Source organism: Neofelis nebulosa, chromosome 5 (assembly GCF_028018385.1).
Source record: "Neofelis nebulosa isolate mNeoNeb1 chromosome 5, mNeoNeb1.pri, whole genome shotgun sequence".
Classification (NCBI taxonomy): Eukaryota; Metazoa; Chordata; class Mammalia; order Carnivora; family Felidae; genus Neofelis; species Neofelis nebulosa.
This window is the reverse complement of record NC_080786.1, coordinates 90963169-90976551: the sequence shown is the minus strand read 5'-3', so window position 1 is coordinate 90976551 and position 13383 is coordinate 90963169. Positions and strand designations below refer to the sequence as shown.

Here is a 13383-nt window from a genome sequence, read left to right as displayed (position 1 = left end):
GCCTAGAGTAACAACTTCCTCATGCTGAATTACCCCCATGCAGCTCTGTCCCAGGACTCTCTGTCCTTCCTTCCCCAGGTCAGCCAGGGAGCTGGAAGTGGCCAAGGACGACCTTCAGAACCACCCCAGACCCAGAGCCCGAGATGGAAAATGTGCTCCCTATGTGTCAGATGTCTCTCAAATGAGTGGGAAGAAAGGCTAGATTTTGCAAACCTCATAGATAGATCTATTTAATTTTCCCACTATTATCCTGCAAAGTGTTTTCTTTTTTTTTTTTTCCTTAACAGATGAAGAAACTCAGATTCTGTGTGACTTGCTGCTGCCATGTGCTAGAGCAGGAATTGGAACCCTCATTCTTGATTCAAAGGCTCTGTGTGTTTTTTCTCTTTATCCTGCTGTATCAGGACCTTGGGCTCCCTATTTATTTTTTTCTTTTTTAAAAAATTTATTGATTTATTTTGAGAGAGAGAGAGAGAGCAAGCACATGCAAGTGGGGGAGGGGGAAAGAGAGAGGGAGAGAGAGAATCCCAAGACTCTGCACTGTCAGTGCAGAGCCCAATGCGGGGCTTGAACTCACAAAGCATGAGATCATGACCTGAGCCGAAGTCAGACGCTTAACCAACCGAGCCACCCAGGCGACCCTGGGATTCCTATTTCTTAATTGCTACCTCTCTTCCAGATTCTGTGCTGTCTGCTTCCCTTATTGTTTCCCTTGTAGCATCACTCATGCTCTATTATGGGGTGCACCATGGGGTGCTAGGGGACACAGTTTTCACTCAGGGCCTCAGGTTTCCAAGTGTCCATGGCATTAGGAGAGGGCTATTCCCCACCTGGGAACGCCTCTGCCCCTTCACCTATTCTGTCTCCACTCTGAGACATCCCTCCCAGCCTCTGAAGAGCATCTGGAGGGAAGATTGCTACCCTCCAGGTCCAGGCAATGTCAACAGCCCTCGTGTGTGGCTCATTATGTATTTCTGGGTCACATGTATAAACATGAACTGCCTACCTGTCCTAGGAGAGGGAGCCTTGAGCAAGCAGGTCTTCCATCCAAACAGGGGGGAAAAAACCCCATCTGCTTTTCATTTCTCACAGAGCTTCTTCTAGCCGTGAAGTCCCTGCCTGCAGAGCTCCAGGGTTGGGGTGTGGAGGGGGGTTGCCTGAAGAGGGAGCAGCAGGCTGCAATCCACCCACAGCTCTGAGATGGCTGCTTTGTGGGGCAGAGGGAGGGCTGGTTCCTGCAGACCCTGGATTTATGAGCCGGGGGGCAAGTTGGTCATGCCGCCATCAGACCTTTGAGCAGGCTGGGCTCACCCTGCCATGCCGGGCCCGGAGCTCAGGCAGGCCTCTGCTCCCAGACCTTGAAGGAGGGCCCATGACCCTGGCATCTGGCCATAGAGCCATGAGGTTTATCTGGACAGGAACAATGGAGCCATTGTCACCCTCCGGACCCCATCAGTTCCCTGGCTGAGCCTGATGTGAGAAGAGGGACATAAACAAGCAACTTCAGGGCCTTTGGGGTCAGAAAAGAGCAGTGACCCATAGACACTGTAGATGTCCAGGCTTAAGACTCTGGACAGTGGATAGCTGTTGGGGTGTGGGGGGGTGCTGGTGGTGGGCAAAGGGGCCTTGCTCATAAGGGGGTGAGATTTCCATTGGGTGGGTGGGTGGGGCAGTTGTACAAATGTACAAATGTACAAATGAAAAGCAGACACCCGGACAGGCTCTGTGCCAGGGACTGACACACCTCTCTTGGATCTTCACTGCAGCCACTAAAACATTTAGACTTCTGCTCATTTTACAGGTGAGGAAAATAAAGTTCAGAGAAGTTGAGCAACTTGCCCAAGGTCACAAAGCTAGTAAGCAGCAGACCCAAGATGCAAACCCGGATAGCTGACACCAGAGCCGAGCTCTCTCCGTTACATCCTGCAGCTTCTCACAGTGAATAGATTTCTCAAACCCAAAGTTAGAACATATGGCCTGTAAAGAATATGTATATTTATAATGATAACAGCACAGAACAGGCTTGTTTGAGTCATTTTTAAAATTTTTATTTTATTTAAAAAATTATTTATATCAAAGTAATGATAAAAAAAAGAGTAATGATGCACAGAGTTGAAAAAGTTAGAGGATATGAAAAAATTATTTAAAAAAAACCCCAACAACTCACTCCTCCTCCGCCCCAATCCCATTTCCTAAGGACAACTTCTTTCAATGCTTTTAGCTGTTTCTCTGTGTGTGTCTTTTAATCCAATTTCTTGAAAATATGTATCAAACTCAGACTTTTTCTTCTTACTTCCTGTTAATGGGGGTGAAGATTTTTCCCACTCACCCATCCCATTCTCCCCCCACATTAAAGCACACATACATTTCCCTTCTCCTCATCCTCCCACTATAATTATGTAATATTAAACTAATTTAATATATTAATATAATTATTTAATTTTAAATTAAAATCATCAGTATTTACATTATTATGAATATATAAAAATTGTTCACTACTACCAGTCAGTACCCTGGATTTCACTGAATGTAAGACACCATTGACTGTAATATGAAACACCAAGAAAGAAAATATGCTGCCAATCAAATCCTTTATTGCTTAAATTTTTAATGTAAACTTATTCAAAATGCTCTTACTGAGACCTACAATTTTTATCACCTATCAATCTTATGAGTACAACAAAGAAAAATGTAAGCAAAATTAATTATTCCAAAACCTTCTTTGAATTCAGAGTTCACCTCTTCTGAATCACTTTTCTCTATGGTTGTCAGTGCTCATTTGTTTTGTTTGTTTGCTTGTTTTAGAGTATCATTTTTTGAACCACCCAGGATTTCAGTGATACCACAGTTCTTTTTTTTTTTTTTCTTTTTTTTTTTTTAAATTTTTTTTTTTTCAACGTTTTTTATTTATTTTTGGGACAGAGAGAGACAGAGCATGAACGGGGGAGGGGCAGAGAGAGAGGGAGACACAGAATCGGAAACAGGCTCCAGGCTCCGAGCCATCAGCCCAGAGCCTGACGCGGGGCTCGAACTCACGGACTGCGAGATCGTGACCTGGCTGAAGTCGGACGCTTAACCGACTGCGCCACCCAGGCGCCCCAGTGATACCACAGTTCTTAAAGAATATTCCACTCTGGTCTCCAGAGTTTTCTTCCAAGCTATTCTTCCCATTCTGCAAGTTTGGATGCTGATACTCTCTTGATCTTACCAGAAGGTATCCACAGAAGGTTTTCCGAAAAAACCGGGACTCAAATTCCCTCCTCATATGATCCTGAAATGTTAATGTGTGCTGTTACTGGAATACCAGGAATAATGACCAAGTTATTGGTCAATGTCCAACAGCTGCTACAAATCCCTCTCGATATCATTTATTAAATGTAAACACAAATGGTTCTGATCATCTATTCAGTCCCATCCTCTTTCTTCTGCCCCTAGGCTCCAGCCTCCTGCCCCATTGTGGACTGGTTGCTCCTGGGGCTTCCCTGCTTGGCTGTTATCCTGGGACTTACCTTCTCTCCTCTCCTTTTCACTGAATCCTATGTTTCCCAATTTTTTGATTTACTTGCTTATTTTGGTAAAACACATCTCCACTATCTTCCTGAGAAAAGGAACATGATAGATCAATTTTTAAAAATTCATTGGGGCACATGGGTAGCTCAGTGGGTTAAACATCAAACTCTTGATATTGGCTCAGGTCATGATCTCATGGTTCATGAGATTGAGCCCCACGATAGGCTCTGCACTGTCAGTGCAGAGTCTGCTTGGGATTCCCTCTCTCCCTCTCTCTCTCTGCCCCTCCCCCACATGCATGGGAGTGTGCACGCTCTCTCTCTCAAAATAAACATTAACAATTTTTTTTAAAAAGATAAAAAATTTTGCATGTCTGATTCATTTTATCTCCATACTTGATTGATAGCTTTGATACAGAATTCTAGGTTAAAAATAATTTTCACTCAGAATTTTAAAGGCATTCATTCTCCCACTGTTTTCTAGATTCCAGTGTTGTGATTGAGAAATCTGATGTAATTCTTATTCCCCAACTTTTCTAGTTTTTTCTTTTTCTTTAGGCTCTAGAAACTTTTTGGATCTTCTCTTTCATTACAATATCCTGAATTTCCAACTGAGGTGTCTTAGTGCATGACCTTTTTGGGAACTCACTCGGCCCTTTCAGTGTGAAGCCTCATCCTCCATGCTGGCAGATTTTCTTATGTTATTTCATCCTTAATTTCTTCCTCAACTTTTCCTCTGTTCTCTTTTTTGTAACTCTTATGAATCCAACCAAGTGATGGCCGTTGTGCATTGATCCTCTAATATTCTGTTATTTCTCTCCTGTTCGTGATTTCTTATTTTTTTTCTTGTTCTAATTCCAGGGAGATTTTTATTCAACTTCATCTTATATTCTTCAATTCGATTTTTATTTCCCCAATCACATTTTTAGTATATTAAAAAATATATTTTTATATATCAGAAGATTCAATGAGTTTTTTCTAATTACTTTTTAAGATGTTTTCTTATATTTCTCTAATTGTCCCTGCACCTTTCTTCATTCCTTCTGCTTGTTTGTTTTGATCTTTCTCTTTCACTTTATAGGCTTTTTTTCAAATGTCTAGTGATTTGGGGCTATTTGTTTGTATTTATTTATTTATTTAAAATTTTTTTTCAACGTTTTTTATTTATTTTTGGGACAGAGAGAGACAGAGCATGAACGGGGGAGGGGCAGAGAGAGAGGGAGACACAGAATCGGAAACAGGCTCCAGGCTCCGAGCCATCAGCCCAGAGCCTGACGCGGGGCTCGAACTCACGGACCGCGAGATCGTGACCTGGCTGAAGTCGGACGCTTAACCGACCGCGCCACCCAGGCGCCCCTATTTGTTTGTATTTAAAATAAATCAACTAACCATTTCCCACTGAAAGGAACCGGCATCTTAGAGTAATGGCTGACTCCGGGTCTGAGGTTAGGAAATGTACAAGGTGAGCCTGGAGCATCTCTTCACACCAAATAGCAAGGATGCAACCAAAGGCAAAAGGGCCATCATGTCAAAGGACCCAGGAACCAACCTGAAGAGGCTTTGTCCTGGAAGAGATGGCATAGCCATGAAAGATAAGTGCAATAGACTGAGACACATCAATAGTGTTTAAAGCCATTTTGAGTTTGTAATAATAATAATAAAAGAATAAGATTAATTGATCATCGCAGACACTAGGAAAACAGCTCATTCTTTGAAAGGTGGTAGATAAAGGAAGAATATCAGACATTTACCCTGCTTTTCCTATACGACTCTATCATTGGGTAACCAAATAGGAAATGAGAAGTTTTTCTTTGTAGAAGCCCAACTAATACAATGTAATCCCCACAACATTAATGGATCTGGGAAACAATCAATGGCTGCTAACATTTAAAAAAAAAACACAGAGAAAATCATATACAACATACCTCCTAAAAAAAAGTACACAAAACACTTATGAAGTAACCTTGCTGGAATCTAAACTGAATAAAATCTTTAGATTTAGCATCAATTTACAGATGATACAGAGAATAGTGGAACATGTTAAGATGTACCACTTGGATTGCAATCAGAAAAATCTGGACTGTGGAAAACGCTATTGGACAAATGACCAGGTTTCTTCAGTAAATAAATTGCATAAAGAGAGAAAGAAGAGAAACATTGTTCTAGCACCATACCCCGTTAGTGTCCTTCAGCTTTCTCGGAGCCTCCAAATTTGGAGACTCACCAGTTGGCTCTTTAGAGTAAGGGTCTTAGTCTCTCTTTGTTGGGGAAGGGGTGAAATGGATGAAGGGATTGCTGTGTAGGATGGGATAGAATCCCTGGATTACAATCTCTCAATTTAGACAATTTCAACTGCCCCCCCCCACCTTATACCTCATCTTCACATTCCACAATACCCAACATCCCAACTTCTAAGCCCTTCCAGGGGCTGGGATCAGTTTGCTTCTCTGCCATATTTTCCTCTGTAAACTGTTCTGTTCTGCCTAGTCAATTATGACTATCCATCCACTTTCCATCTCCCTAAAATATGTTTAATCTCTTCTCCATTGATGTCTCTTTTGTTCTCTCTGTCATTGTGGACCTATACCTTTTAAAATTCCTCACTGTCCTTTTAGTGGGGTTTTGTGAAGGAGTAGAGATATACATGTATGATCAATCAATATGCCATGCATAAAGCTTTAAACTAGGACTGTCCCAGAAATTCTAATACGGCAATCTCCAGTAACAGAGTAACTGTATGGTTTTCTGCTACGGGAGAGAGCAGGCAAGATGGCCAGGGCCTGGATAATCTCCTTGCAGACCCAGCAACTTCCTTGGACACCAGCGACAATGGCTGATCATTAAAACATTTTCTGAGCATTAGGTCCACCATTCAGCAGACAGTTTAGATTTCAAATAACTTGAGAGCTGCCAGACCAGCTTGGAGAATGTAGAGATAACTAGAAGAGAGCTCAGAATCAGCTTCACTGTCTGCCAAGGCCCAACAAAGCCCCATGTGTATCCTGATGGGGTATGTGTAGAAAAAGTCCGTGTTTCTGCACTTCCAGGACATCTAGCAGCCCAAGATCATGAATCCATTGCAATTAGGCCTCCAGACACATCATTCCCTGAACTACTCTGGCAAAGGCCAGAAAATTGCCAAATCCAGGATAGCTCATCACACAGCAACCCCCTGACACTGTTGACCACTTGCCACCTTTTCTTTCTCCAAATCAGTTCAGGTTACACTGATAAATAACCATCACAGAGGAGCTGATTTTATTTCCCCTTCCTGACCACAAGCAGCAGTAAACACACACACACACACACACACACACACACACACACAGGTATGCACGCACTCATGCACTGCCCTCTGTGCTGCTACCTGTATCTCACCTCTTGTGCTTGGAGGATTGGGAAGGAGGCTGGGTATTTAGATTTTCCTGAAGGAATAGTAGTTCACGTAAACTGTTTAATAGGGGTTAGGCACTTAGAAGTCCTTTTAATGGACACTGGTTTGCATAAACTGTTTGTATTTGGATTTTTTAAGGGATGTTAATTATTTAAGCTATCAATAAAGCATTGTTAAATCCTTCCTTGGAGTCAGTGGATCATTTGGCTGTAACTTAGAGTTACCGCTTTGCACCCCCAGGAAGTATGGACAGTAGAGGAAGCTGGCTTGGAGGGCTGGGTCCTACCTCCTCCTGACACTGGTGGTCAGCTCTTGGTTAGCACTTGGTTTCTGTAAGAAATTGTGATAGCAGATGCTGAGGACTGAAAGCTTATGAGCAGGAACCCCAAAGCCCCAAATAGGGCAATGGAAGGGTACTTGCGGAGGCCAGGCTTCTGTGGTCAAAAGTCAAGGCTTTCTCACCAGGCCAGATGACAGACCAGGGGACCTGAGCCGGGGGTTCACCTCCAGTCTGCCCAGGAATGCTGGACAGCCCACTCTAACTTCTCTCCCTTTCTTTCCCCTTTGTGGTCAGATGGTAGTCCACTATGGTAGGGATGTGGACATGAAATCCTCTCCTTATTCTGTCATGGAAAATCTAGTCTAGACTCCTGAGATCAGGCCCCAAAGAGACATCTTGGGAAGGTGGTGAAACCAATTCCTAGTGTACCTGTGGCTGGTTGGCAGCAACCTTCAGAGAAGCCCCTGCAGCTGAGCCTTTGCTCCAAGTGCGAGTTATGGGGTTAGCATAAGATATCTTCCCACGGCAGAGGCTAGCTCAACACAGAGAGGTTTGAACTAAATGTCAGGCCTCATCATCAAGCCAGAGAGTCCTAACATCTGATAAGGTATGGGACCCGGGAACTGTGGGCCAACTGTCAGAAGCCAAACCAGGCAGGCAGCACCTACAGAAAAGGCATTGACATCCTAGAGCAGCGGTTCCTAAATTTGGCTGCGTGCTGTAAGCACCTGGGAGCTTTAAAAAATCCCAGTGCCGGGGCACCTGGGTGGCTCAGTTGGTTAAGCATCGATTTCAGCTCAGGTCATGACCTCACAGTTTGTGAGTTCAAGTCCCACATCAGGCTCTTTGCTGACAGCTCAGAGCCTGGAGCCTGCTTCAGATTCTGTGTCTCCCTCTCTCTCTGCTCCTCCCTCGCTCATGCTCTGTCTCTCTCTTGTCTCTCAAAAATAAATTAACATTAAAAAAATTTTTTTTTAAATTCCCAGTGCCCAGCTGCACCTCAGACAGATCAAGTCAGAATCTCTGAGGTTGGGACCAAGCATCAGTGTTTTTCAAATCTCTCCTGGTGATTCTACTGGGCAGTCAAGGCAGAACTACTGCCAAGAGCCAGGATAGCTTCATTCCCAACCTGATTTATGCTACCCAGCTTTGTAAGCCAGAGCCCTGGATGGCACCACCGTGGGCCAAGCCTTTGGCCGAGCCCCCCAGAGCTGCTAACTTCCCTTCCTCCTTCATGCAAAAGACAGTGTGCCTGATGCGCCCTGGAGCTGTTTGATGTTGTGACCTTCTGTGTTTCCGTCACCTGCAGATCTTCCTCCTTCTTCTCTCCATCCCCACCCCCTGCCTTAGTTCAGTTTTCCCCATCACTCACCTGGGCTATTGCAGTGGCCTCCTAACAGGCTCCCCTGACTAACCCATTCTCTGCACCAGGCCAGGTGCAAAGTGGTCTCTCTCTTTTCCCAGGCCTCATCTCCCACCCTTTTCCCACTCACACCCCATGATCCTGCCACCAGGTCCCTCAGTGCTCCATGCTATTTCACACCTCTGTGTCCCCTCCTGAGCTGCCTGGAAAATCCCCATCCTTCAAGCTCCAGGCCAAGGGCAGCTTTCCGAGAAGGCTTTGCAGACCATGCTGAGCCTGATGGGTTTCTAGTGCCTCTGGTGCCACCAGTGCCACCACTGAACCTAGCCTTCACCCCTCCCTGCATGCTTTGCACGGCATCTGTTTCTCTTTCTCTCTGGGACCACTTTACTGCTCCTAGAAGATCTTCACTTGCAGACCTTGGGAACCTAACAAAAAGCCGACTGCCTGAGCTCAGGGTAGGACCCCTGCCCAGGTCCACTTCCTCTACCCACTTTGAACCACCTCTGCGCCCACTCTCCCCAGGCCCTGACCTGCTGCGCTTGGCAACTTGGTTTCATTTTCTGTGGATGTCAATTGGTAAGTAGGCTCTAGATGGGCTGCTTGTGACCAAGCCAGCAGGTCACTGAGGCTGCTCTAGCCCAGGCCCCAAGATCATGCCACAGAAATCCCATCCAGGACAGGGAATCCTTTGTGATCTCATCTGCTTATTCCTTGAGGCCAGGGACTAAGCCTTATTCAACTTTGGATCTCAAATGCTTAGTACCATGGCTCCAACCAGACCCAGCATTCTGTAGGTACTCAATAAATGTTAATTGGGTGGGTAGTTGGATGAATGGATGGCAGCTTGGCTGGTAAGGGTAAGGACTGAAGGATAGATGGAGCCATAAATGAATGAATGGTGTTTCCTTTCTATTTGCCCTAGTTCCTCCCTTCTGATGGTCAGACCTTTTCTGCTCCCTTATACCTTCCCTCTGGCAGTCAGCTGCAATGGCCCATGGGGGTATACACCCAGGTGCAGCTAGAAAAGGTCAGACCAGAATGTCACAACAGCTCACCAAGGAGGTGTTCCCTTGCCCGAATGCCATTTGCAGTGAAACTGTACCCCAAACCGTCCAGCACCTGACTGCCTCCTTTAACCATTCTGTAATTAGGTTAGATGCATCACTCACCATCTTTTCTTGGCTATACAGTGAGCCCTAGAGGTCAGAGACTCTGCTTGTCTTACAACCCCTCCTCCCCCAGCTCAGATCTGATGCACAACAAATACTCAAGCCTCCTAGACACAAGAACGGAGGCTTTCCCCTCATTGAGGAAGAGATGGACTTCTTTCATCTAGAAAGTTCCGCCTCTGCAGAGATGGTTTGGCATCTGTTTCTCAATCTGGGATAAATGTTCTGGATCAAGGAGTCCCATTAAAATGCCTCCTAGAGCACTTAGGGAATTATGCTTGGGGAGTCCTTCTTGGCAGCAGATAATAAATCAATCACAGTCCAGTGAAAACGCTGAGTTAGAATGGGATCACTCAGGCCAAGCTAAAAAAGGAACCAGGGATACCCTTTCTCTTGAGGCCAAAACTCAGTCCTTTCTGTAAGACTTAGAATGACCAACCAGTCCAGTTTGCCCAATTCTCTCCCAGATTTAGCACCTAAAGTCCTGCATCCCAAGACCCCTCAGTCTCAGGCACACAAGGCCAGTTGGTCATTCTCACTTGGGTGCTCCTTCTCTCCCCTTGTCAGCAGTTCCCCTGCACAATGCAGGAGCCCCATGTGTGCCTCCATGTTTATGTGGGTGACCCTCACTTCCAAATACCTTCCCGGCTGTTAGACCTGGAAGCCAGCGTGAGTCCACGGCCAGTGAAAAGAGCATGGGGCTCCTGTTTTCAACCATAGGGGCTGAATTCTGAACCTTGCTCCCTGTGCTACCCCAGCCCCAGCTCCCAAATACCGGGGAAATCACAAAGAAAGGGAAGGGAAGGGAGGCAAATGTACCTGAAGGAGGGAAACATTGGCAAGGCTGAGTCTGAAGAGGTAGTTCCTGTGAAAACAGAGACAAGAATCATAAATCAAGCTGGTTCTGCAGGCAGGTCCCCAGGAAGCAGCTTCCCGGCTCCAGCTTCATAAGGTGCCAGGACAGGGTGCAGACTGCAGAGGGCCTGTGGTGGGTCAACCCCCTGGGAGAGTTTTATCTCCATTGGCTCTGTTAACCCTCACAGAAACTCCATGAGTGGAGAGGGAAAACTGCATTTACAGATGAGGAAACAGGTTGGCCAAGTCATAGACAGTAAGTGAAGGAGTTGCGATTCACGCCCAGACTTGTCTACTCCTGAAGCCCACACCGTCCCTGCTCCCTGGCTGTCCTGGCAGGTCCAGGGAGCAGCCCCACCACCTTCCTCCCAGCCAGAGAGCCCACTTCTGTTAAACGTGATGCCTCATGGAGCTCCTGCAGGAGCCTAAACACACCATCTCCTTCCTTCCACCCAGACCCACTCCTGTCTGACTCCCCTCCTCAGACAGACCAGCCATCTCTCCTAACACCATGCCTGGGGCCCCTGGAGTCCTGTCTGCCTCCTCATCTCCCGCAGCCCCTGCCTGCGGTGACTCTGGATCTGACCTTCCCACGATCCCCTCCCTGGATCACCCTATCCGCTTTTGCCCCAGTGGCCCCCTCAGCGCCCCCACGATTCCTCTCCTGCGCGCCCCCCCCCCCCCAGCCCACATGGGGCTGGCAGCCTCATCTGCCTCAAATACTGTTTTCATCACATTAGCCTCCTGCTCAAAAACCTTAAATAAAGAAACGTGTCCACACAAAAACCTGCACATGGATGTTTATAGCAGCGTTATTCACAATTGCTCAAACTTGGAAGCAACCAAGAAGCCTTTCAGCAGGTGAATGGATAAATACACTGTGGTGTATCCAGATAATAGAATATTATTCAGAGCAAAAAGGAAATGAGCTATCAAGTCATGAAAAGACATGGAGGAAACTTAGATGCATAATACTAAGTGAAAGAAGCCAATCTGAAAAGGCTACACACTGTATGATTCCAATTATATGACATTTTGGGAAAGGCAAAACTATGGAGACAGTAAGAGATCAGTGGTTGAGGAGAGGGAGGATGAACAGGTGGAACACAGGATTTTTAGGGCAGTGAACCTCCTCTGTATGACGCTGTAACACTGGATACATGTCATTATACCTTTGTCCGAACTCCCAGAATGTACAACACTAAGAGACCATAATATAAACTATAGATGTGAGGTGATAATGATGTATGTGTCAATGCAGTTCTTCACCGACAACAAATGCACCCCTATGGTGGTGGAGGCTATGGGAGCAGGAGACACATGGGAAACATGTGTACCTTCTTATCAAGTCTGCTGTCAGCCTAGAAATGCTCTAAAAATAATATAGTCGTAATTTTTAAAAAGGCCTTAAATAGCAGTGATAATGATACTACTACCTCAGTTAGTCACCCATCGAGTACTCACAGCATCGGACACTGAGGAAATTGCTTTGCCTGGACTCTGGAGCCACAAGCCCACTATCACTATGCACAGACTTGGAGGGGGACAGGGCCACAGTCAACACGCCACACAAAAGTGGCTGCAGGCTCACAGAGTAGACCCTGCAGCGGAGGCAGGGAGAATCCCAGCTTGGCTACTTTCTGGGGACATTGTGGGGGGCCTCAGTGTCTGTGTCTGTAAAATGGAGAAAATAACGCCGTCTTTCTCATTTCATAGGACTGTGGAGACAGGGGATGGTGTGGTGCATGTTAAAAGTCTTTATTAATATCAAACAGATGTAAAGTCTTGGTTTTCCCTAAGAATTTTTTTTTCTCTCCTTCTAACATTTTCTTTTAGCTATTCCCCTTTTGGTTCCTGAGGTTTTTAGGAATAATTGCTTTAGAACATTCTGGCCTACCTCGGCTGTACTGAGAAGAGAATTGAAGGGAAACGCTGTGGAGTGGGCCAGGAGGAGATGGGGGGTGGAGGGGTCCCTGTTGAATGAATCCAGGGGCCTGAAGGAGACACTTCAGCCTGGAGGCTTCTTGTCCCCAGCTCTGGCTCCAGGCCCAGCCGCCGCTTAGCTTCTTTGTTGTTCTGGGGCCGGACAGGCCTCGCCATTGACCTTGGCTGCAGGCCTCTGCTGTCCCTCCCCAGCCCCCTGCCCTACAGAGCTTCCCCACCCCCTCCCTCCTGGCCTGAGAACAGATGGACTCGGACTCTGCCCCAGCTGTCTGCTCAGGTAACAGAGGCATCTGCTCACAGCTTTAAAAAATTAGGGGAAACATTGCCTCACTTTATTAATTTTTATCCCATCAAAAATCGTTTATCACAGCAACGTAGTCTGCTCCTCTTGGAGACGAGAACAGAGAGAAATCTCTTCAGCCTGACCTGCCCCTAAATCCCCTATGGAACAAGGCAGGGTATAAATAAATAAAAAATATCTCCAGCTGAATTCCAGAGACCTAGGGGGTCAGAAAGAAGAGGGAGAATGTCAGGCAGAAGGACGGGAGGAAGGAAAGTTCTTTCTCCCTAGAGAACGGGGGAGAAGAAACTGAGGAACCACTCCATTTGCTGTGAGGGGTGCAAGGGACCATGTCCTGCCTGACTGTCCCCTGTCTCTGAGGGCACAGCCAGGCTCAAAATGCCAGGAAAAGGCATGCCTGTCGTTTGGGGAAGCCCCAGAGTGGATCCGAAACAGCAGCGAGAACACAGGCAGGCGGCCTAACCCTTCTGAGCTTCAGTTTCCTAATCCATACAGTAGGGATAATTACAGAACCCTCTGCCCGGCGTTCATGTGAAGGTTAGGTGAGTTATTATATGCCTGATTT

The 13383-nt window shown here is 46.2% G+C and overlaps 1 protein-coding gene across 6 annotated transcripts in view; it reads right to left on the bottom strand.

Moving 5' to 3' along the window:
* SEMA5B (semaphorin 5B) overlaps window positions 1–13383 on the bottom strand; it is a 119443-nt gene that overhangs the window by 19339 nt on the left and 86721 nt on the right. For 5 of the 6 annotated variants that reach the window (XM_058731168.1, XM_058731170.1, XM_058731172.1 and 2 more), the window contains exon 4: window positions 10538–10583. In XM_058731168.1, the coding sequence (XP_058587151.1) occupies window positions 10538–10583 (46 nt within the window). Of the gene's footprint in view, window positions 1–1006; window positions 1388–10537; window positions 10584–13383 lie in introns of those variants that run through there. The other variant, XM_058731173.1, reaches the window with a different exon arrangement.